Source organism: Rhinatrema bivittatum, chromosome 11, assembly GCF_901001135.1.
Source record: "Rhinatrema bivittatum chromosome 11, aRhiBiv1.1, whole genome shotgun sequence".
NCBI classification, from domain to species: Eukaryota; Metazoa; Chordata; class Amphibia; order Gymnophiona; family Rhinatrematidae; genus Rhinatrema; species Rhinatrema bivittatum.
This window is the reverse complement of record NC_042625.1, coordinates 33601971-33627987: the sequence shown is the minus strand read 5'-3', so window position 1 is coordinate 33627987 and position 26017 is coordinate 33601971. Positions and strand designations below refer to the sequence as shown.

Sequence of the window (26017 nt, the reverse complement as noted above, 5' to 3'; positions counted from 1 at the left end):
CCATTTTGAACTTTTCTCTTTTCGCTGATGTATCTGAAAAATGTTTTGTCACCATCCTTTATCTCCTTGGCAATCCTCTCTTCCGCTTGACAAAAAGGTTTGTTATCACACATGACATTTGGGTGGAAGAGAGAGAGAGAGAGAGAGACCAATATGTAACTTTGCTATTTATACCACTGTAAGAGGGAGCACTTTTAACGAGGTGGAGTTTGGAGGAGTAGTCAGAAGTCCGAACAGCAAATTTGACATCACTGCAGATTTCCTGTCATTCAGTGTTGTGGTTCTGGCCGCGAGCCCCACGGCCAGGCCCTTACCTCCGGGCTCCCGGACCTGCTCCCGCTTTCAGGGGCCTGCTTTGCAGCCTGTTTGGCGGCGTCCCCGCTGGGGCTGTGCCGCTGCGAGGACTCTCATGGACGCCCGGCTCCTAGACACGCACGCGCGCCACTTGGAAGCTTTTCTAGGCCGTTTCCCGCCAGTGGTGACTCCGCCCAACTCCTGACGTCAGACGCCACCGCCTTGATAAGCCGGCCGCGGTCATCCAGTCTTTGCCTTGCAACGGGTTAGCCTCCCGGTTTCCTGTTGCGCTGTGCCCCAGAATGACTCGCTTTGCTTCGTCGCTCCATTCCTGCTACAGTACCTGTTTGGTTCCTGCCTGCTTGCTATAGTACCTGCTTGGTTCCAGCCTGCCTGCTACAGTTCCTGCCTGCCTGCTACAGTACCTGCCTGGTTCCAGTACCCGGATCCTGCTACAGTTCCTGCCTGGTTCCAGTACCCGAATCCTGCTACAGTTCTTGCCTGGTTCCAGAACCCGAGCCCAGTTACAGTATTGCTACTGTCCTAGCCTGGTTCCAGTTACCTGTCCTGATCCACAACCCGCCTAAGTCCCAACGGCTGGGTCCCTACGGCCTCCCGGCGGGGCTTCAGCTTCCAAGGGTGAAGCCACCTAAGTCCCAGCAGTTGGGCTCCTACGGGCTCCTCCCGGGGGAATACCAGCTTCCAGGGTGAAGAGCATCTACGTCCTGCCTGAACATCTGCCTCCCGGCCTGCTATTCATTAGAGACAGTGACCATCTTTCCCAGTCTCCAGCAGGTCGGCCCAAGGGTCCACTAAACAGAGACTCCCATAACAATTCAGAGCAATGAAAGGTAAAAATGGTGATGATTTATACAATGTACTCTCTGTCTAGCTTGATTGAAGCTAGGTAGAGAGTGCACCAAGCTAGGTAGAGAGTACATAGTATGAATCAACTTTTACTTTACTTTTCATTGCTCCAAATGATAGAAAATCTGCAGTGATGTCAACTTTGCTGTTTGTACCTCTGATTGTGTATGCAAAACTGCCCCCCCCCCAATCTACCCCACCCCCAAACCCCACCCCGAGTTAAAAGTGCCCCCTCTTACAGTGGTATAAATAGCAAAGTTACATATTGGTCTCTCTCTCCCTCTCTCAAGTGTTTTTTTCACTGTTACTTGATTTTTCACTCATGACCAAATTTACCAACCTAGCACCAATGAGCTGCGGGTTTGATTGTTTCAGGTGCCACCACAGGGAAAGACAATGGAGCCTTCACCTGAGGAAAAGGTGAATGGCTGATTTTTCTTCTGCTGGTGGGGCTGGCCCTCCTCCGTCCTGTTGCCATGGACATATCTTAGTCAAGCATTTTTTTTATCATTGACAAGGCGGTGCACCCCATAGTCTTGGGACTACCTTGGTTGCAGCATCACTTGCCGTAATTTGACTAGAAGACAATGCAGCTTACCCACTGGGGGCCCTGCTGTCATGGCTCATGCCTTCCTCAAGTTAGACCCCCAGTGGCAGTTCCTGTGGCCACGACCTCAGTAAGCCTACCTCAGCAGTATGTGGACTTTGCGGATGTGTTCTCCATGAGTAAGGTGGAGGTGTTACTGGAACATTGGCCTTCTGACTGTGCCATTAATCTCCTGCCGAGGGCTATCCCGCACCTTGACAAGTGATTCATCAGACCTTCCACCTCGCCAGCAGGTGTCCAAAAAGAATGAAACATTACGCCCCTGCATTGATTATCAAGGACTCAAAGCTATAACCAAAATGGGTTGGTACCCTTTGCCTCCAATCCCAGAACTTCTTGAACGGTTTCAGGGTGCCAAGTTGGACTTTCGTGCAGCATATAAACTTGTTCGCATCAAATCAGGTGACGAATGGAAAACAGCCTTCAACACGTGGGACAGTCATTATGAATATCTGGTAATGCCCTTTGGGCTGTGCAATGCCCCCGCAGTGTTTCAAAACATGATGAACAAGATCTTCCAGGACCTTTTATACGTTTCTGTCATAGTGTACCTCGAAAACATTCTCGTCTTCTCATGGTACCTTCAATCCCATTGGCAGACCGTCCATCAGGTCCTGCAGTGTCTATGGGCTCACAAGATGTATGCCAAGCTCGAAAAATGCTCCTTTGAGAAAGAGAATCTACCCTTCTTGGGGTATATCGTTTCTAGCAGGGGCTTTCGTATGGACCCAGAGAAAGTACATTGTATTGAAGATTGTGTGCAACCATCCAGCCTCTAAGCCTTAGAAAGGTTCCTTGGTTTGCAAATTTCTATCAACACTTCATTCCCAATTACTCTCGGATCACCACCCCCCTCACAGCACTCACCAAGAAAGGAGCCAATACCAAGACCTGGTCATCCGAAGCAGTCATGACCTTTCTGCTGAGTGAAATTACAGCATGCTCCCAGCCATAAAATTGGCATTTGAGGAATGGCAGGACTGATTGGAGGGTGCACAACACCGAATCACAATATACACTGATCATAAGAACTTGGAACATCTACACCAGGCCCAATGTCTGAACGCTTTTTGAGCGATTCGATTTTGAACTGAGATACCGGCTGGCAGACAAGAAAATTAATGCGGATGCCCTATCCCAGTCCTTTGACGCAGAGGACATCCCCAACCAACTGTGGTATATCATCGACACAACTCTAATCATCCTGGCAAGCTCCCTGAAAGTTCCTCCAGGAAAGACAGTTGACCCAAGCCAACTCCGTCATAAAATGCTGGAATGGCCCCATGATTCTCGTATCGCAGGACTTCCTGGGTGGGCCCGAACCCTGGCACTACTCCAATGGTATTACTGGTGGCCCCAGATGAAGGGTGATGTTAAGGCCTATGTGGACTCCTGTCCTACCTGCGCTCAACAAAAACCTGTGGTAGGATGACCTTGGAGGCTGTTACAGCTGTTGCCAGCTCCCAAGCAACCCTGGACCCATTTGTCCACTGACTTTGTGGTGGACAAATGCCATACTATATGGGTCATAATTGACCAATTTTCTAAGAAGGCTCACTTTGTTGCACTTCCAGGCTTCCCCTCTACACCTGAATTGGCGCATCTCTTCACTTCTCACATTTTTTGTCTGCGCTGTCTCCTGCAACATATAGTTTCTGACCAAGGTGTCCAGTTCACGGTCAAATTTTGGTGCTTGCTCTTTCAAAAGTTCAATATTATGCTCCACTTCACTACCACCTATCACCCACAGGCTAATAGTCAGGTGGATTGTACCAACCATACCTTGAAGATATTTCTGAGAGCATTTATCAATGCATGGCAAGATAATTGGGCTATACTACTCCCATGGGCCAAATTCTCTCACAACTCCTTCGTTAATGCTGCCACAGGTTCCTCCTCATTCTTGATCATGTACAGGAAACAGCCAGCACCCCCTCTTCCAGTCCCGCTCTCTGTCTCATCACCTGCAGCCCAGCTGACATCTAAGGAACTACACAGCCTCTGGGTCCAAACTGAGGACATGATTTGGAAGGCGGCCCAACAAGGTAAAAAGACAGTGAACCTTCATCGGCAACCGGCTCCCCAGTTTAAACCGGGAGATAGGGTCTGGCTAAGCACCTGCCACATCCGGCTGCAGGTACCTTCCATGAGGCTTGCACCACATTACATCGGACCTTACCCCATTATGTGTCAGATTGGTCCTGTCTCTTACCAGTTGCAATCACCTGCTTCTCTGAAGATTCACAAAGTGTTTCATGTGTCATTGCTCAAACCCTTAGTTTGCTCCTGGCCCTTCCGAAGAATATAATTCTCCTGGACTCCTGACTCGTGTGGCTCCTGACTCATGGGGCCCCTGACTCCTCGCCCTCCTCTTGGATTGACTCCTGGCTGACCTTAGACCTCTTCTGGATTTTGCCTGTCTTCCATCTGCCACAACTTCTGGCCTGTCTTCGTTCTTGCTGCTTGCCACTTGCCCCGACTTCTGGGGCATCTTGACTCCACCTGCCATCTATCGAACCTTTAACCTGTGCTGACTGCTCTTCCTGCTGTCCTCCAGCCTTCTTTAGATTCTTCACCATCCAGAAACCCACACCTAAGTCCAGCTGGCCCCGGCACCCAAGGGCTCAACCTGCAGGGAACGTGGGCTGGTATTGGTGAAGGTCCCATTGGGTCTCTGCTCCAGCCAGATCAGCCTGTCAATGGTGAGGACCTGCAGGGCTCCTCCTACAGGTGATATCAACCTCGCCTCGACCTAAGGGTCCACTAGCATAACAATATCTTAACCAAAGATATCCATGCTGCCAAGAAAGGTACCCAAGATGGAACTGCATATTTGACAGTTTTTAGTTAGGACTTCCCTGAAAAACTTCATTACAGATTTCTGTTAGCATAATGCTTCCTTACAAATGATCTCAAAAAGCAACCACTTGGATACTTTTCAGAATATGCACAGTATACATGCACATTGCTTTTCCAGCACTGACTGTAGAATACACAACAGCCCACTTCAACTGTAGCACAAACATTTGTATTAAAGATTGACTTTCTCAGTGGGCATGACAATGTTTTCATCTTCTGTTTAAGAAAAATGTATGCACATATATTGGACACACGGTAACAAACACGGTAACAAACACAAGTTTCAAACATGAGCAACATGTTTGAAACTTGTGAGCAGTAGTGCCAAACGTTGAGGCTTCAGTTATTGTAAGAAAAATATCTATCTCAAGTGAAGAGTACCTCTCACATTTACTCGCCTCATGCTCGTATCAGAAATTGTTGAGCAGCATTCAGATTGCTAATTCAAACTCTTAAGGAATTTCCTTGGGAAATGTAAATATCAATAAGAGAACAAGTTTATGAGTGGATATGATTATCCATGTGATTTTAGCCTCAGTCCTCATGGCAGCAGCATCCCAACTATTTTTTTTTTAAATTATGCTTCTCTTCCACTCCCCTCCTTCCTCTCCCCTTCTACCTTATTAATTGTTTCTTATCTTTATTTTCAGCTAAGAAGGGTCAAATGTGTTTAGCTACAAATCTCCTACTTTCCTCAGAGGCTTCCTATCTTACTTCTCCCCTGCCCAAAAAAACCATACTAGTTAAAAATGATTTTTAAAACAAATTCTTCCTGATCTGAAGGAGGGCTCAAGATGGCCGCCTGAGGAGACATGCCGGTTGAACGCTCCCGGATCGATTACCTTATTTTCTTTGATTCTCACGACGTAATGCCACATACGAAGAGGAAGGCGAGAGTGAGGGGAGCCAGGTTGAGCTCCTCTCCATTGGAGATCACACAGCCGCGAATCGGGAGTTTCTTCGTGGCAGCAGCAACAAATACGCTGGGAGAACTTGTCGCGGTGGGGACGGTTGATGGGCGTGCGCCATCCCCCTTGACCGTAGACATCTCATTGAGCCCCGGATCACTAAGCAGGCCTGCTCCGCCATGCCGAGAGGCAAATGGAGAACACCTAGCAACTGCAGTTCCACCGGAGGATTCTCGTGGAGGTAAGACCAATGTGTTGCATGAAGAAGCCCTGCAGGAGATCAGCGGGAGTGAAGGTGCTGTGCAGGTACAGTCCTACGGGGATAGGAGTGGAAGGGGACTTGGTACGCACAAGCAAACGGGAACATCGTTAATCCCTCTGGGGCTTCTTGGCATGGAGAATGGAACAGTCACTACTACGGGAATGGGCGGTAATATCCATGGAGTACCTGGTTTAGGAGTTAATATTCAACCTCCTTCAGAGATTTCTTTAAATACAATTTGGACTGCCTTAAAGTCGTTGGAAGCCTCTATTATATCTCTAACAAAAATAACTTTGGAAACTAAAAATCAGGTGATATTAAATGCCAATGTGATTTCTCAACAAAATATTAAAGTTGAAGCTTTGGAGCAATGCATTGCTGATTTTGAAAAAGTACAGCACAATATGGTACAAACTGAACTGGTTTACAACAAAAAGCTGGAGAATATTGAGAATAGTTTAAGGTCTCATAACCTAAGAATTTTGAATTTCCCCGTGATCAACATGATTTCCCCAATGAACTTTTTAAAATATATGCTTCTCAGATTCTGAAGCTTCCTGATTCTGCTAAACCTGTTATAACAAAAGCATATTATTTACCTCAAGCTACGGATACTCGCGAAGATCTGGATGAACCGGTGTTACCCTTAGACATCTCTGAGATACTTGAGATGTCTCAGGAGACTACAGTGACTAGAAGGAGACCCCTTCTAATTTCATTTGCATTTTTAGTAGATTGTAATAAGGTCCTCAGGCATTTCTTTCACAATAGGCAGGCGCTATTCTATGGTCAAAAGGTCTGGTTTTATCCGGACCTTACAAAAAACAACCCAATCTAGAAGGAAAGGTTTTCTAAATATGCGTTCAGATGTATTACAAATGGGGGCACAGTTTTTATTGTGTTACCCTTGTAAATGTTGCATCAAATATCAAAATCATAATTATATTTTCTTTGACCCTTCTCAACTAAGAGCTTCCTGGATTCACATGCCTAATGTACCCCCTAGTATGCTTGGCATTGAGAGATATTGGCTATTAATCAATTATACTTAGGGAATAGCCACAGCTATTAATTGCATCAGTAGCCTGGGATCTTCTTAGTGTTTGGGTAATTGCCAGGTTCTTGTGGCCTGGTTTTGGCCTCTGTTGGAAACAGGATGCTGGGCTTGATGGACCCTTGGTCTGACCCAGCATGGCAATTTCTTATATTCTTATGTTCTTATGACCTCCTTTAGCGACCAATGCCTTATTATTTTTTTCTTTTCCTGTAATTGTTAAATGCTCATATTCCAGAGCCCCCCTCTATTTCTTTTATTTTTGTTAGCACAGTATTAAGGAATGGATATTATATTTTTGCTACTGTATAATATTTCTGAATTGTACTGATATTTCTATGCAAATTTTTGCTTGCAGATATTAAAATGTTGATAAATAAAAAATTAAAAAAACAACAACAACAAATTCTTCCTTTTTTTTGGATAAGATATTGTTGACAAAGCTTCTCTTTCCAGTAAAGCAAGAAAGGGGTTAACAGGTTAGTGTTCTAGCATAGCCATCCCTTAGTTAACAGCTAAACCTCAAACAAACACAGAAACAGAACACAACCTCCAAATTCCAGCAGTTGGGGGGAAAAAATCCTGATGTAGACCTGATTCACAGTCAACCTGATTTTAAAAGGACCACGCGTGTAAAAAACAGGGGGGTTACACACATCGCCAGGCCTTGCACATGTTGGGTGCATTTTCAGAAGGGCCCGGCCACACGCATAAACCCCATTACGTGCCAAAGTGCCAGACCTCTCCAAAGGGCGGACCGGGGGCATGGTCTGGAAACGGGGGGGCGGGGGGTGGGACAGCACCATTAGCTGCTGTCCTAAGGAAGCATGTGCCAGCAGCCAGCCGGCACGCAGGATCTACTGCTGCTTCAAAGGAGCAACAAGGTAATAAATAAATAAATAAATAAATAAATAAATAAATAATTAATCTAAGAGTTAGGTAGGGGGTAGGGAGTAGGAGTCAGGGAGGAGAAGGGAAAAGGTAGGAAGGTTAGATAGGGATATAGGGAAGTTCCCTCCCAGTCTGCTGCTCCTTTGAAGCAGCAGTAGATTCTGCGTGCCGGCTGGCTGCTGGCACATGCTTCCTTGGGACAGCAGAAAGTCCTACTTGCATCACCACATGTTGCATTGTAAAATTCCCCTCCCCCTTGCACGCACAAGTCACAGGCCACCCACATATGCGCACGCAGATTTTGAAATCTACACACACGACCATCGGATTTTATAACATGCGTTTGCCAGCATGCACATATTATAAATTTGGCACGTCCATGTGAGCGCCGGGAACAGCGCGCACATGAAAGCACATGCGCGGGTCTTAAAATCGGCCCCTAAGCTTTTATTTCCATAGATACAGAATGGGAGAAAAGCTTTTTTATTTTTTCAAAAACATTTATTGGAATTTTTAAAACAAAGAGTCGATAAACAGAATATAGTCATGAATGTATACTCAAAAACTTTTCAACAGCATATATACATAAACCCCAGGGATCATCGACACCTTGTTTCCCTTATCCCTCCGCTCCCAAAACCCTAATTTCAGAGTATTCTTTAGGACCATGTTGCTGCTTAATAATTGTTATTATTGTTATCAGAAGACGATAAAAGCATCAGAAGACGATACCATTATTATCAGAAGACGATAATATTATCAGAAATCTGATTCCCAAATTGCTGGGTTTCCTAGCATTCCATTGCGTCTATAAACTAACAGCTCTTTACCCCAATATTGTTCTGAATTAATACCTACTTCAAGTAACGATAAGTAGAATGAACTTTAAAGGTTAAGGATAGTATTCTTCAATAGAGGCAAAAGTTCGCCTATATAGTCTAGCCATATTTACAATAAGACATCTAAATGTTTTTCTGAGTTTCTTTTCATGGATAAATATTCAGAGGTTAGAAGTTTAAACATCCTCTTTTTCCATTGGCCTAAGATAGCTGCTAGATCTCCAACCCAGACAGCCAAAATAGTTTTCTTTGCCACTATCATAACTTTGTCCATGGGGGGGAGGGTCTGAGGTAAATTTGCATAGAGACCAAACAGCCAGATCCTAGGGGTGAGAGGTAGATTCATCTTAATTATAGTCTCTACATAATCCTGCAACTGTTTCCAGAAGGTTTGGATTTTAATACACTGCCAAAGACTATGTACAAAATCACCAATCCCCTGTCCACATTTCTGGCATATAAACGAATCACAAAGAGTAGCCCGAAGGGAGAAAAGCTGTAGTAAGTCTGGTCCTTTCTTTGAGGGAGCAGGGAAGAGGTCTGATCTAAGACTGGTTTGCAGGAGAATTCATGTCCATCGATGCATGGGACAGTGCTGTGTTTCAGCCCCTGATCTGTAACCTTGGAGAAATTGCTTTATCTCCATTTGTCTTAATGTTACCAAAATGGAAGTGAGAGGAAAGATTTGCTTGGTTCTCCTGCCCCACTCCCCTTTGGAAGCAGTTTTGTAGTCCAGGCATCGGACACGTGTTGCCAAGACATCTGACCCAGGGGTAACCGCACAAGAAGGTCCTGTGAATATAAAGTACATTCAGATCTTCTTTGTGTAAATCTATCCTGTAGATACCAATTATTTTTGTTTTATAGAATTACAATTTTACAGCAATGCTACTGGACGATGTCCTGCCTATTTCACTTAACCTAGAAAATACTAGGCCTCAGTTGAGGCCATTTACTGCAATTGCAAAATCTTTTCTTTCTCTCTCTAACTTCATTATCAGGTTCCCATCATAATTTGTGAATGGGTGCATGTTGTATTATTCATGCTGTCTAATCTTAGCCCAAAGAAGCAATAGTATTTCTTGATCACTGGGACATTGTTTCTACACATGCAGGCGCTTTTTTGATCCCTTACACTTTAATGGCTGTCTTTGGAGGAGTCCCTCTCTTCTACATGGAGTTGGCCTTGGGGCAGTTTCATCGAACTGGTGCAATCCCAATCTGGAAACGCATATGCCCAATATTTAAAGGTAAGACTTTTAAGGCTTGGCAGACACTGCTTTTGCAGTATATTCTTAGCTGTATCAGAAATGTTAGCAAAACTTTGAAAAGCGCTATTAAATAGTTGTAGTCATACTGGAAACATCCAAGTCCAGAGATATAGTTAGCCAAACATATTCCCCTATTTCTGTTCTGTTCTTTCAGTACATATCACCTGCTTAGCTCGTATAGCTGCGATGACTTTAATTATAGCATGGCACATACAGTATGCAGTGTATCTATGGATTGATCAGTTCTTAAATAACATCAAGTTATTATGACAATGTTTTTATTTATTTCTCAATTTTTCTGTACCGCACATACAGCAAGCTGACCAGGTGGGTCACAACATGTAAAATATAACATCAATAAACAATATAAAACGCATTATTTAAAACCTGCAATCATTTTAAGATACACACATACTTGCCATCAATAATTATTAGGTGGATAAAACTGTCTTCACTTTCTTCCTAAAAGCCATATAATTAGCCTCTAGTCAGATATTCAATGGTGCTGCGCCCCAAATCATTGGCCCACATACTGAAAACATCCTCCTTCAGTACCCCTCCTTTTTTATCTGCTTTAAGCCCGGTACCTCAATCAATGGTCCTTTTGCTCAGGGAAATTTCATTTTGGTATATTTCTCCACACTTGAGTAGATAGGTAACCCACACTCTTGAACTGATTGCTCTTAAACATAATCTTTTCCTTAATTGGTAACCAATATAATTTCAGTAACAAAGGTTTTGCACTAGTTCTTCTAGGACAACCAAACACCGATTTGTCTGCCATATTCTGCATCACCTGCAATTGACGCAAATTCCTCATAGTTACCCCTAGCAAAATCTCATTACAATAGTCAAACATTGGTGTAACCAACACTTGTACAATTATCTGAAAATCTCAGTACTCAATCTGCCTCCAATTCTCTTCAACTGTTTCAATTTTAAGAAGATATTCCTCACATCATAGAAATATGGGGTTCCAAAACTTATCATCATATTGGATCCCCAGATTTCTAACATCTGATGTATAAGCACAGATCATCTCCCCCACCTTCAACTGTAAAACTCTCTCCGGCTCAGCAGTAGTAAAAACCATCCATTCTGTCTTACCCACGTTCAAAACAAACCTGTTTTCTCTTATCCAACCACCCAATAACTTCAACACAAAGATGACAGAGGCTCCTTCCCCAATGGACAAACTAGTTGTACATCATTGGCATAATTATAACCCTTACATCACAAATTATGGATCACAAATTATGGCTGTAAAAAAATATTAAAAAGCAAAGGGGATAGCAGGGACCCTTGTGGTACTCCACAATCCACACTATAAGGGTCCATACTCTTTCCTTTCACATGTACCTCTATTGACCTATCCTTTAAAAAAGACGTTATCCACTCCAAAACTTGACCCTCCAACCCCAGTTCTCTGCACCTTTGCTCTAGAATCTCATGATCTACCAAATCGAAAGTATTAGATAAATCTAGCAACACCTACCCCATTGCTTCACCCCTATCCAAATTTTGTCAGATTATATCATTCACAGCTATTAATCCTGTCCGTACTATAACCTGTACAGAACCCTGATTGGTTCTCGTCCAAAATGTTATTTTCCTCCACATACTTAGTGAATTGTACTGTTACCACTTTTTCTAAAACGAAGGACCATTTGCCACAGGGCATTAATTCCTTGTCTAAACCTACTTTTTTAAATAAAGGATGAACAATTGTTCTCTTCAGAGACATAAGAACATAAGAACATGCCATACTGGGTCAGACTAAGGGTCCATCAAGCCCAGCATCCTGTTTCCAACAGTGGCCAACCCAGGCCTTAAGAACCTGGCAAGTACCCAAAAACTAAGTCTATTCCATGTTACCATTGCTAATGGCAGTGGCTATTCTCTAAGTGAAGTTCTCCTCCAAGAACTTATCCAATCCTTTTTTAAACACAGCTATACTATCTGCACTAACCACATCCTCTGGCAACAAATTCCAGAGTTTAATTGTGCGTTGAGTGAAAAAGAACTTTCTCCGATTAGTTTTAAATGTGCCACATGCTAACTTCATGGAGTGCCTCCTAGCCTTTCTATTATCCGAAAGAGTAAATAACCGATTCACATCTACCCGTTCTAGACCTCTCATGATTTTAAACACCTCTATCATATCCCCCCTCAGCCGTCTCTTCTCCAAGCTGAAAAGTCCTAACCTCTTTGTCTTTCCTCATAGGGGAGCTGTTCCATTCCCTTTATCATTTTGGTAGCCCTTCTCTATACCTTCTCCATCGCAATTATATCTTTTTTGAGATGCGGCGACCAGAATTGTACACAATATTCAAGGTGCGGTCTCACCATGGAGCGATACAGAGGCATTATGACATTTTCCGTTTTATTCACCATTCCCTTTCTAATAATTCCCAACATTCTGTTTGCTTTTTTGTCTGCCGCAGCACACTGAACTGATGATTTCAATGTGTTATCCACTATGACGCCTAGATCTCTTTCTTGGGTTGTAGCACCTAATATGGAACCCAACATTGTGTAATTATAGCATGGGTTATTTTTCCCTATATGCATCACCTTGCACTTGTCCACATTAAATTTCATCTGCCATTTGGATGCCCAATTTTCCAGTCTCACAAGGTCTTCCTGCAATTTATCACAATCTGCTTGTGATTTAACTACTCTGAACAATTTTGAATCATCTGCAAATTTGATTACCTCACTCGTCGTATTTCTTTCCAGATCATTTATAAATATATTGAAAAGTAAGGGTCCCAGTACAGATCCCTGAGGCACTCCACTGCCCACTCCCTTCCACTGAGAAAACTGTCCATGTAGAGAATAGCCACTGCCATTAGCAATGGTAACATGGAATAGACTTAATTTTTGGGTACTTGCCAGGTTCTTATGGCCTGGATTGGCCACTGTTGGAAACAGGATGCTGGGCTTGATGGACCCTTGGTCTGACCCAGTATGGCATTTTCTTCTACTCTCTGTTTCCTGTCTTTTAGCCAGTTTGTAATCCACGAAAGGACATCACCACCTATCCCATGACTTTTTACTTTTCCTAGAAGCCTCTCATGAGGAACTTTGTCAAATGCCTTCTGAAAATCCAAGTACACTACATCTACCAGTTCACCTTTATCCACATATTTATTAACTCCTTCAAAAAAGTGAAGGACAAATCCCTGCATTTAAAGAACAGTTTACAATTAATTGCAGCCCCCCAACAGATCTTCCGAGAGGCCTTTTATCAGAAATAATGGGCAAGTAGGTGTTGCGCTGTGATGGACGAGAGCACCAGGGGGTGCTCTCCAGCATGGGACGAAATGTGTGCCCTTGCGGTGAAATGTCCTTACCCTGAGCCTCGACCAAACCTGCACACTTCCTTGAGACTACCAACGCAATGGTGGTCTCTGAATGGTCCTCCGAGCATTCCAAGAGAATGACTGGAATCCAAGGAGAAAGTCAAGACGAGGACTCAAATGTGGACGAAAGTCAGATGTGGACGAAGGTCAGGCATGGATAAAGACATGAACTCTGGCAAGGCAAAACATGAACTCTGGCAAGGCAAGGTGACTAAAATCATCAATAAAACTCAGGAAGGAGAAGACTCCAGATAGAGTGCTAACACCCAAGGCTGGGGAGGAGGCTGCAGTGGCCAGAAAGACCCGCAGGCTATCCACTGGAGCACTGCCTGCCGGGGGCTAGGCGTAGCCGGAGTCCAGGGCATCGCAGAACTATACAAACACATGAAGATCCTTCGCTCTGATGATGGAGAAGACCCACCAGTGCCCTACACACCCCAGCCGGAGTGGTCATGGACCACAGGGCCGCAGCGCACCTTACCAACCCAGCCAGGCTGGTCGCGGACCATGTTGGGAGGGATCCGACGAAGCCCTGGACATCTGGACAAGATGGACATCAGACGAAGCCAAAGAACATCAGGAGTGGAAAATATCAAGGCTAAGACGAACATCAGGAAAGAAAGACATCAGGGCTGGAACAGAGACATCAGGATAAAGCTGGAACGGAGACATCAGGATACTGAAGACATCACAAAGACAAGAGACCAGGAATGCAGTGCATCAAAGTAGTCAGGAACAAGGAATGGGAGCCCAAGACAAGGATGCCAGGCAGGAGCTGGAAACGGAGATCCTCAGGAGATCAGCTCCAGGAAGGAAGTTGCTCCTTGCGAAGGCCAGGAAGGACTGACAGTGAAAGCCTTTTGTAGGCTGAAGCAGGAAACACCCTGGGAGGGGTTCACAGGAGGAGCCAGAGGGACCACTCCCTGCTGGCCCTTTAACTCTAGGAAGGAGGCGTGGCCCCATGCCTAAGGAGAGCAGGCAGAGGACTGCAGGACCACGGACAGCGGTCCTGCAGGACGTCGGCGTGCTGGAGCAGGAACTGGGCCCCGAACTGAGAGGAAGAGCCAGGCGGAGCAGGCCTCCCGGCCTGATGAAGATGGCGTGGTCGGTGGCTCCATGCTGTGGGAAAGGCTCCTGCTTTTGCGGCCTCCGGGCCACATAGGAGAGATGACTGCGGCCTCCTGCCACACGGGACACGGCGGCAAGGCCCATCATGCTGAGGACAGCTTGGGCGGTCCCTGGACCGCATGAGAGCGGCGTCGGAAGTCGGGCTGAGGGAAGGAGGAAGATAAGAGGCCTCCCATGGCTCCGGCCACGGGAGGAATCGCAACAGTAGGATTACAACTTTGTAAAATTCCACGGAACTTCACTAAGTTGTTCCCTCTGTCCTTCTTCCAATCCACCCCCCAGACCTAAGTATGTCTCTCTCATCATATGACTCTACAGCCTACACGCAAAACTCTCACAATTCAGTATCTCTGGAATAACTACCTTTGTTATACACTTTGTTCACAACATATCCTGAGTAATAGAAAATATTTCCTTAACTCTGTTCTCCATAGATATAATCCGAGTATCATAATATGCCTTTTTGGCTACTTTGGTTCTCCCTGAATAATAATTAGCATTCTGTCTCCAAGACAACTTATCCTGGTGGATTTAACCCATTTCCGTTCCTTTTTTTTCACTTCCTTCTGGATTTCCTCCAGCTCCGTAGATTCCCCTTCACCCTCTACTCCTTTTCTTAATTGGGGCTACCACATTCAAAGCATCATGTAGCGAAGAATTCCATCTACCTACTACACCCTCTATTGAATCCTCCTCTCCCATCTCCAATTGATATTTACCCCACCTTGAATAAAACCCTGATCTATTTTACCTCTCAATTCCATCTCTCTCCTCCTTCTAGCCATCCCCTTCTCCCCTACCATCCTAAATGAAAAATAAATAACCTTATGATCAGACCAAATAACTTCCTCACTACCCTCAATCCTTAAACAGCCCTCTCTAATTACATCCTGAGATCCAAAAATCAAATCTAGATTATGACTCCCTCTATGGGTTTAAAACCTACTTGTTGGCACAGGTCCCAAGATGATAAAACTTCTAACAACATGGATGCTTTTTACACGTTATCTTCCTGGGTAAATTAAAATCCGATAAGACTATCAAATTTTCAAACCTTAAAATTACCTCCCAATAAATTCAATCACCTCCATTACCCTTTCTATACTGTGGCTTGATGGGGAATAGATCAATAACTAATCTATAATTTTCCCTTTCCCAATTGCCAAGAACACACAATTCTCTCAGAGCCACCTGATGCACTAACACAATCCCTTTACATATAACCACCCCCCTCCTCCCCATCCCTTTTTCCTATCCTGTGAAAAATCTGATAACCAGGTGGTCAAACCTCTGAAAAAGAGGAGATTGTTTCTTCTGAGAACCACGTCTCAGTCACAACGTTCAGGATATAATTAATTCTGGTTTGCTCTCAGATGAATGATCTCCTTTCCCATTGCTTGTTTCAGTTGTTCTTCCTTCCACAGACACACACCTCGAGGAGCATATCACAGTCATACATGCCACATGCTCTTTCTCTGCTTGATATTTGGCTTATTTATGATTTACATAACATTGGCCTGGATTCATCATCATTCATCGCTGAATGATGAAACCTGAGAAAACGGGGGGTGAAGGGGGGGCGGGCCTGCAAAAGCCCGAAGCCTTCCCACTAATGCGGTGTCTTCACTGCCGGCTTTCTCACCGAATAACACCACCGTGAAAGGTGGTGCTATTCGGCACGCTACTGCCGACGATAACGTTGGTAATGTTTTCGCCGGCAGCGAAGACACCACCGACTCCTCCCCTCCCCCTAATTAGCATTATATTGCATGCAAAAAGTCCCTTTTCACAAGAGATATGGCCTTAGATGCTTTAGGGCCCTAACGCATGCGATAAAGCTTTAGTGAATGACCCTAATTGTTTGTTAATACAGTAGAACATCTTTTATATCCAAAGTTCCTTATCTGAAAACTCTCATTAACTGAAAAAAAAATCATGGATTTTGGCCAGTATCCTGTTATCTGGAAAAACTTTTATTCTCCAAAAACTGATTAGCTTGACATGCTCCACTATCTGGAAAAACTCCCATTATCCAAAATTCTTTTAACAGAAAATTATCATTATCTAGGAAAATCCATTATCTGGAACTAGTCTGATATCAACCATTTCAGATAAAAGATGCTCTACTGTACAAAAAAAGCAATTATATTCTTCCAGAGTTCTACACCCACAGTGTATTTCAAAATTGCTAGCATGTTGAAATGTTGTTTTAATTCATTCCGAAATCTAAAATATCGGTCATCAGTCATAGCCCATTTGATGCTCTAATGAAAACAGGGAAATGTGAAAGGATTTTCTTTCAATTTACTATTCACTCAATGGATTGTTAACGAACGTGTCTTGTATTTGAGGCATTGGATTCTCCATTTGTATTATCGCCTTGTATGTCTCCTTCTACTACAACACTATCATTGCTTGGGCTCTGTATTATTTCTACTCCTCCTTTACGGGGACTCTGCCATGGACCAAGTGTGATAATCCCTGGAACACGCCCAACTGCACTAACTACTTTGGGAAAAACAACACAACGTGGACCAACTTCTCCAGGTCGCCTGCTGAAGAGTTTTACACGTGAGTGCATGTAAATGAATTAGGTGATGGCTTAGAATCAAGCAATGGTCAGGCTGAACAATTTCACACTCGCCCTCTTTCCAACTGTTCCTGTTTGGAAGCAAAGCATTGGTGTTTCAGTTTGGCAGATTATCGGATTGCACCGTCTGTGATCTGACATTCTCTCTGATGTGAAGCTTTTGTGTGGTCTGGATGTGGTAATATCTGTCCAATTTCTCATCTTACAGGCTATTCTGTTTCTCATGCTCATTTAATTCTGCTATCATGGTTGTTTGCTGCCAAATAGCTTTGCAGAAGTTCTTACACTGGCTCATCCCTTACAGTCGCTCTTATAGATGGCCCCTTTTTCCATCTTGAAGGGACACTGTCAGAGATGGCACAGTGAACATTACTGGGGGCTGAAAGAGAGGCTTTGGCAGGTAGATTTGAGGGTGCATTGTACATTTAGGAACCAGCTAGAACATACATCTGAAACCTATCATCATATTTATGACATTGTAACATAAATGTTTCCTTTCTTTGATATTTTATGGTATGGAAATGTGAGAACTGCTGAGGAATGGTTGTGTGGTTTGAACATCTTTTCCTTGCACAGTTGAGCTTTTATCTTGCTGATATTAATATGAAAAAAATCTTTGGCATTATAAAATTCATTTTATAAGAGATTAGCAGCAGCAGCAGCAGAAGAAGGAGCAGTAGTTTATTTGAAAAAGAACAGATAAAATGAAGAGACCAGTGAGAGGTAAAGGTGTTGTAAATGAAGTTTCATGCATTGCAGTGCCAAGAATTGCCAGTTCCAACCGAAGTGAAAGTCCAAAGGAAGTTGTAGAATCAACAAAAATTTAAAAATATGTATTTATGTTTAATTCCTTACAGTTTAAATTCTTCATGTGAATAAATTATTTTAGTTTTATTTCTATATAGAATTTGTTTTTTAAATGCAAAATGCATATTTTAATAAAGAAAATAAGAATGAGGCTGATTCATTGTGCGGGGTCCTGGTAACAGTAGTAAGGTTTAACTTTTTTCACAGTTTGTGCCTATGGAGAGAAATGTTAGTGAAGAGGGTTTGAGTGGAAGAAAGTACCACAGAAAACAAATTTCCACGCGTTCTTATTGCATTAGAGCTTTGCAGTGCATGTGCCTGCTATTAATTAAGTTGACTTAGAAAATAGCCACTGCTATTACTAGCAATGGTAACATGGAATAGACTTAGTTTTTAGGTACTTGCCAGGTTCTTATGGCCTGGATTGGCCTCTGTTGGAAACAGGATGCTGGGCTTGATGGACCCTTGGTCTGACCTAGTATGGCATGTTCTTATGTTCTTATGATGGAATGGCATTAACATTGGGCCGCTAAGGGGTCTAGAGAAATCCATGGCTCTCACAGAGCCTGGCCCTGTGGTCCAGTAGCTCTGTGCTATCAGTTCCTGCCTTCCAAGCAGAAAATTCCGGGTCTGGATCATGAAAAGTAATGACCTGTAAAGAAAAGTGCAAACCCAGAGCAGGTCAAACATTTTATGATGCTAGAAGGAGGGAGGGCGTGTGGCAAACTGGACATACTATTTTTCTAAAAGGACAGTGAATGCCTGGAATCACCTACTGAACTGGTGAGGTGATCTGTGCATACCTGAACGTAGATACAGAAAGTTGCAAGAAGAGCAAAGGAGAGAGATGACCGCAGATAAAGTAAGATCTGCGCTAGTAGCCAAGTAGACAAGGGAACTTGGCAGACTGGCTGGGCCAGGAGGTTGACAAGACAGAAAAATGGTTTTGCTCAATGCCTGTTTTCTTCACTTTTGTTAATGGGGTGTTTTGTGTTGTAGGAGGAAGGTTCTTGGGATTCACAAATCCGCAGGCCTGCACGATGTTGCTGGAATCCGCTGGCAGCTTCTCCTCTGTCTTTTCCTCATCTTCACTATTGTCTACTTCAGCTTGTGGAAGGGGGTTAGGACCTCAGGGAAGGTAACCACAGCATTGTGTGATCAGCTCAATTCTTTTCAATGATGGATTTAAGTTTTTGCCACCCCCTAGGTACCAACAGTTCTGCTATCCCCGCCTCTCCCCTTCCTAGGAAAGTTGGACATGGTTCAGCACTTGGCGATGTCTCAGCAGCCCGACTTTTATGTCTCTGCCTCCACCACCTCAGTGATAGCTGCAGAGGCGACAGGCAATCTAATACCTCCAAGAACGTATCCAGCCCCACACAGACCTCCAGGGATGTGAAACTCTTCTTTCCTCAATGTGCTGTCTAATGGGGTAGGGTGATGGTGTGCTGTGCCTCTGATCTGCTGCAATATTTGGTGACCTTAGAACGCTCCTGCCCCCAGACTGTTGCTGCCCTAGGCAATGGCCTACCAGGCCTTTGAGGAAATCCAGATCTGCAGCCATAGTCAGTGTAGTCCAGGAGTGGGCAGTTCCAGTTCCCAAGGGCCACCAGCCATCAAGTTTTCAGGATAGCCTTGAGGAATATGCGTGAGATAGATTTGCATGCATACTGCCTCAATTGAATACAAATCTGTCTCATGCATATTCATTAGGGCTGTTCTGAAAACCCGACTGGTTGGTGGCTCTTGAGGACTGGAATTGCCCATTTCTGGTGTAGCAGATCTTTCTGACAGCTTTGTAGCACCCATTGCAAGTTTTCTGTGCCCAGTAACAAGATAGTCCTCTCTTTTGCAAATATATCTTAAACCTTTTTCCAGTTACTTTTAAATGCTCATCATCATGGTTACACAGTTCATTTACATCAGAGGGTCCCCAAACGTAGTCCTTGAGAGCCGCAATCCAGTCGGGTTTTCAGGATTTCCACACTGAATATGCGTGAGATCTCTTTGCATGCACTGCCTCCACTATATACAAATAGATCTCATGCTTATTCATTGTAGAAATCCTAAAACCCAACTAAGTTGCAGCCCTCAAGAACTTGGTTTAGGGACAACCTGATTTAGATGCTTAAAATCAGTTTCTAATATAAATGTGCTGCCATTGTACCTCATGGCTTAAAGAAGTATTTAAATTCTGCTCATCAAAAGCTGGGTAGGCAAAAATGATTCCTATCTCGTAGGGGTACAAAACCTTTTTCTCCATGTTTTCAGGGTCTGTTCTGGGTGCTGGGCTCTATCCCCCTAATTGCTATTGGGCCGATTCAGTAAAATTAGCGGGAGAGCCGACACTCCGAGGCAAGTGCCCGCTCTCCCGACGCGCGCCCAGGCCACTCTCCTGGGCGCACGATTCTGTATTTAAATGAGGGCTTGCGGTAATAAGGAGGCGCTAGGGACACTAGTGCGTCCCTAGCACCTCCTTATTGACAGGAGTGGCGGCTGTCAGTGGGTTTGACAGCAGACGCTTAATTTTACTGGCGTCGGTTGTTGAATCTGCTGATAGCCACGGGTTCGGAAAACGGACGCCAGCAAAATTGAGCGTCCGTCTTCCAACCCGCGGGCCATGGGCAGATTTTTAATTTTTTTTTTTTTTAGAATTTTAAGATTTTGTTATTTTTGGGGCCTCCGACTTAATATCGCCATGATATTAAGTTGGAGGGTGTACAGAAAAGCAGTTTTTCTGCTTTTCTGTACACTTTCCTGGTGCCGGCCAAAATTAACTCCTGCCTTCGGGCAAGCATTAATTTCTGAAAGTAAAATGTGCGGCTTGGCTGCACATTTTACTTTCTGTATCGCATCAACATGGCTCATCAACATGCATTTGCATGTTACAGGCGCTATTAGTTTTGGGGGGTTGGCCACACGTTTTCCTCGTGCTATTACCCTTTACTGTATAAGGGGTAATATTAGCACATGGAAAATGCGCATCTAGATGGGGGCTAACGGTGCACTCAGCCTGAGTGCACCGTACTGAATCGGCCTGTATGGGGCCAAATGAGGGAGGAAGCCACCTGGGGAGTGTACAACTGTTGTGTCCGTCGCTGTCTGATGTCTCTGCTCTGCCCACCTTACCTCGTTGGCAACTCCCTTCGGGGTTGATGGAAGGCTAGCTGCTGCGATGTCTCCAGGCCGTCCTCCTCCGGTGTCCCCGAACCAACTCGCTGCTGCAAGCCGCCATGTTGACTCGTGGATTGCAAACTGGCTAAAAGACAGGAAACGAGAGTAGGATTAAATGGACAATTTTCTCAGTGGAAGGGAGTGGGCAGTGGAGTGCCTCAGGGATCTGTATTGGGAACCTTACTTTTCAATATATTTATAAATGATCTGGAAAGAAATACAACGAGTGAGATAATCAAATTTGCAGATGACACAAAATTGTTCAGAGTAGTTAAATCACAAGCAGATTGTGATAAATTGCAGGAAGACCTTGTGAGACTGGAAAATTGGGCATCCAAATGGCAGATGAAATTTAATGTGGATAAGTGCAAGGTGATGCATATAGGGAAAAATAACCCATGCTATAATTACACAATGTTGGGTTCCATATTAGGTGCTACAACTCAAGAAAGAGATCTAGGCGTCATAGTGGATAACACGTTGAAATCGTCGGTTTAGTGTGCTGCGGCAGTCAAAAAAGCAAACAGAATGTTGGGAATTATTAGAAAGGGAATGGTGAATAAAACGGAAAATGTCATAATGCCTCTGTATCGCTCCATGGTGAGACCACACCTTGAATACTGTGTACAATTCTGGTCGCCGCATCTCAAAAAAGATATAATTGCAATGGAGAAGGTACAGAGAAGGGCTACCAAAATGATAAGGGGAATGGAACAGCTCCCCTATGAGGAAAGACTAAAGAGGTTAGGACTTTTCAGCTTGGAGAAGAGACGGCTCAGGGGGGATATGATAGAGATGTTTAAAATTATGAGAGGTCTAGAACGGGTAGATGTGAATCGGTTATTTACTCTTTCGGATAGTAGAAAGATTAGGGGGCACTCCATGAAGTTAGCATGGGGCACATTTAAAACTAATCGGAGAAAGTTCTTTTTTACTCAACACACAATTAAACTCTGGAATTTGTTGCCAGAGGATGTGGTTAGTGCAGTTAGTATAGCTGGGTTTAAAAAAGGATTGGATAAGTTCTTGGAGGAGAAGTCCATTACCTGCTATTAAGTTCACTTAGAGAATAGCCACTGCCATTAGCAATGGTAACATGGAATAGCCTTAGTTTTTTGGTACTTGCCAGGTTCTTATGGCCTGGATTGGCCACTGTTGGAAACAGGATGCTGGGCTTGATGGACCCTTGGTCTGACCCAGTATGGCATTTTCTTAGGTTCTTATGATGCCTAGGGGCGCGCGCGGCCCAACTGATATACCGGCGTTGGTGCGAACCTCGGGTGCGTCCTCCTGAGATGATGTCATCAGCTCCAGATATTTAAGGTCTCAGTTTTCGCTAACAAGACGAGTTAGCAAAGGATAGGTTTACCTTGCTTCCTCCGGGTCGCTGCGGATGGGATTCGCTCTCCGCAACCCTAGCTTCTGCCTCCTCGGACTTCACTAGAGGTACCCACTCCTCAGGGGCCTCGCTCTCTCTTTTTCATTTCAGGTCGCAGTCTGGAACCGGTACTCGCTCCTTGAGGGCCCACGTCCCAGACCAGCTCCTGAATACCACTTCTGCTAAGAAGTCATTGCTGCTTACAACATTAGTGAGTTTCCATCTATCTCTCAGAGCTTTCCCTGGGACCAGGTCCTCGCTCCTCAAGGGCTTACTGCATTCCAACTCCTGGGCTACCTCAAGAGACTGTGGTTTGAGTGTTATCATCAAGGACTTGTTCCAGAACTCCTATTTGTTTTGATATACTGCTTACTAAGAAGTTTGATATACTGCTTACTAAGAAGTCTTATTGCTTATAACATCAGTGAGTTTCTATCTTTCTCTCAGAGCTTTCCCTGGAACCAGAGGCTTCTCAAGGGCCTAATGCATACCAACTCCTGGGCTGCCTCAAGAGACTATTGTGTGAGTGTTACCATCAAGGACTTGTTCCTGAACTCTGCATGTCTTGCCTACTCACTTTCTTAGTTTCTCTACAGCTCAGCCACCTTGGGATCGCTGTTCCAGTATCTGAGGGACTACAGCCCAGCCGGGCGCGTCCAGCTCATTACTGCCACCTTTGGTGGTTTAATATATTGTCTAATAAAAGAACTAGTGTGTGTCTGTCTCCTACACTAAGCCTGACCAGTGGTCCCTCTCGGGATTTCTCCCAAGGGCGTGTTCACCTGTCACTGGTCCAAGGATCCACCCACAACTATTCTAAATATTAACAGATTGCTATTTCCAGCAACTCCGTTAATAACAGATTGCTATCTCTCAGCTTTAACAACAGAGCTCTAATAACAGATTGCTCATTCCCAGCTTTAACAACAGAGCTTTGTAACAGATTGCTAACTCCATGCATCCGGCTTAACTCCAGGATCCAGCTTAAGACCAGGGATCCGGCTTAACTCCATGGTTCTGGCTTGACTCCAGTGTTTCGGCTTACTACATGGATCCAGCACAACTCAATGCTTTACAGGCTATACCTGGCCTGGCCCAATGTATTGCTGAACAACAGGACACCTTGGAAAAACTTACTTCAGCTTTTCATCAGCTACACACACAGAAGGTTCAAAGCACTGCTTCTAACCAAGAAGGTCAGTTACAGGAGGTAACTTTAAAAACTGCTGTACCACTGGCGGCTCCGATCCGCTTCTCCGGAGAAATACAGAAGACCCGGGGCTTTTTAAACCAGTGCTGCATGCACTTTACCTTACAACCATCTTTATTTCCTACTGCTCTCTCCAAGACTACCTACATCCTTTCTTATTTGGATGGTAGGGCTTTGTCTTGGGCATCCACCTTGTGGGAACACAAGGACCCTATTTTGCAGGACATAGAAGGATTTATGGACTTATTTAAATCCGTTTTCGATGACCCTGCTCGAACGTCTGTAGCATGTTTTGCTTTGGTGGAATTGAAGCAAGGCAACAGATCATTGACTGAATTTGCCATAGAATTTAAAACTCTTGCGGCAGAACTCTGCTATCTCTCAGCTTTAACAACAGAGCTCTAATAACAGATTGCTCATTCCCAGCTTTAACAACAGAGCTTTAGTAACAACGACCTCTGGCAATACTGGCAACCTGCTGGACAGGAAACAATCCCTGACCTACATGAGACCTTATAGATGTTATTTTTCACCTGCAATGGATGATTAGTGCTATAAGGTTTTGATAATGGCACTGAACATTTTCTAATCCTATTATAGAAACATAGAAACATAGAAATGAGGCAGAAGAAGACCAATCTGCCCATCCAGTCTGCCCAGCAAGCTTCACACTTCTTTCCTTTCATACTTATCTGTTTCTCTTGGCTCTTAGCAACCCTTGGTTCTATTTCCCTTTCACCCCCACCATTAATGTAGAGAGCAGTGATGGAGCTGCATCCAAGTGAAATATCAAGCTTGATTAGTTAGGGGTAGTAACCGCCGCAACAAGCAAGCTACATCCATACTTATTTGTTTACCCAGACTATGTTATTCAGCCCTTATTGGTTGTTTTTCTTCTCCCCTGTCGTTGAAGCAGAGAGCTATGCTGGATATGCGTGAAGTATCAGTTTTTCTTCTCCCCTGCCATTGAAGCAGAGAGCTATGCTGGATATGCGTGAAGTATCAGTTTTTCTTCTCCCTTGCCGTTGAAGCAGAGAGCTATGCTGGATAAGCGTGAACTATTAGTTTTACTTCTCCCTTGCCGTTGAAGCAGAGAGCTATGCTGGATATGCGTGAAGTATTAGTTTTACTTCTCCCCTGCCGTTGAAGCAGAGAGCTATGCTGGATATGCGTGAAGTATTAGTTTTTCTTCTCCTCTGCCATTGAAGCAGAGAGCTATGATGGATATGCATTGAAAGTGAAGTATGCATTGAAAGCCACATTAACTATCAACAAATATTCAATAAGCCTAATAATTGGTAATACCTATAGCCTATGAACTCTCCGTTAATTTTACATACTCTTACCCACCCCTGTTTTTTGTTTTTTGTTTTTGTTTTTTTTAATTTGGAGATGGCAGCCCTCCATCCTTCCGCTCTGTGAAGGTGGAACACCAACCACTGGCCACTGGCATCCCGCTCCGTGAATGCCTCTGTGGCTACTGCCGCTCCGTGCAGTGTTTTGCTGCCTCCTCTTTATACACGTCCTCTAGACCTGATGGATCCACAGTGTTTATCCCACGCCCCTTTGAAGTCCTTCACAGTTTTGGCCTTCACCACTTCCTCCGGAAGGGCATTCCAGGCATCCACCACTCTCCCTGTGAAGAAATACTTCCTGACATTGGTTCTTAGTCTTCCTCCCTGGAGCCTCAGCTCGTGACCTCTGGTTCTGCTGATTTTTTTCTGACAGAAAAGGTTTGTCGTTGTCTTTGGATCGTTAAAGTTTTTCAAGTATCTGAAGGTCTGAATCATATCACCCCTGCTCCTCCTTTCCTCCAGGGTGTACATATTTAGATTCTTCAATCTCTCCTCGTTAGACTTATCTGTGGCCTTTGACACCATAGATCACACATTTCTACTTAAACGTCTAAAACAAATAGGAATAGGAGAGACTCCCTATTTATTTATTTATTTGTCGAGTTTTATATACCGTCATTGGGTTTCGCCATCATAACGGTTTACAAAAAATACAAAGGTTATAAGGTTAAGAAGGATAACAAGGGTTTCAAAAAGGTTCAAAAGATTGTTAACATAAGGATATAACAGGTTAGTTGCTGTTCAGTTTTTTACGTTTTTATTCTTTGTTATAATCCATACTTGTGTTGAGTTTCATTTTTCTTCAGGTTAGACTGGAGGGTGTTGGCGTTGTGTTGTTCATTGGGTGAGTTGGTATGCTTTGGTGAACAACCATGTTTTTAGATCTTTTTTGAAGGTTTTTAGGTTTTCTTGGGTTCTGAGTTCAGTTGGGAGTGAGTTCCAGAGTTTTGGGCTACTTAGAGAGATTGCTCTCTTTTAGGTTGAGGTGAGTTGATTGGAGTGAGTAGGTAGTGTCTTTAGAAGTCCTTTATTTGCTGATCTGAGGTTTCTGTTTGGGGTATGTAGTTTTATGGAGGAACTTAGCTAGTTTTCTTGTTTTTCATATATAATTTTATGTAGAATGGATAGTATTTTGTATTCAATTCTGAATTTTATTGG

General features: G+C 44.0%; 1 protein-coding gene across 1 annotated transcript in view; it reads left to right on the top strand.

Moving 5' to 3' along the window:
• The window catches only part of LOC115073142 (sodium-dependent serotonin transporter-like), a 66209-nt gene that overhangs the window by 7624 nt on the left and 32568 nt on the right, over positions 1-26017 (top strand). The window contains exons 2-4 of the mRNA XM_029571345.1: positions 9697-9831; positions 16697-16916; positions 18742-18880. Of these exons, the coding sequence (XP_029427205.1) occupies positions 9697-9831; positions 16697-16916; positions 18742-18880 (494 nt within the window). The remainder of the gene's footprint in view (positions 1-9696; positions 9832-16696; positions 16917-18741; positions 18881-26017) is intronic.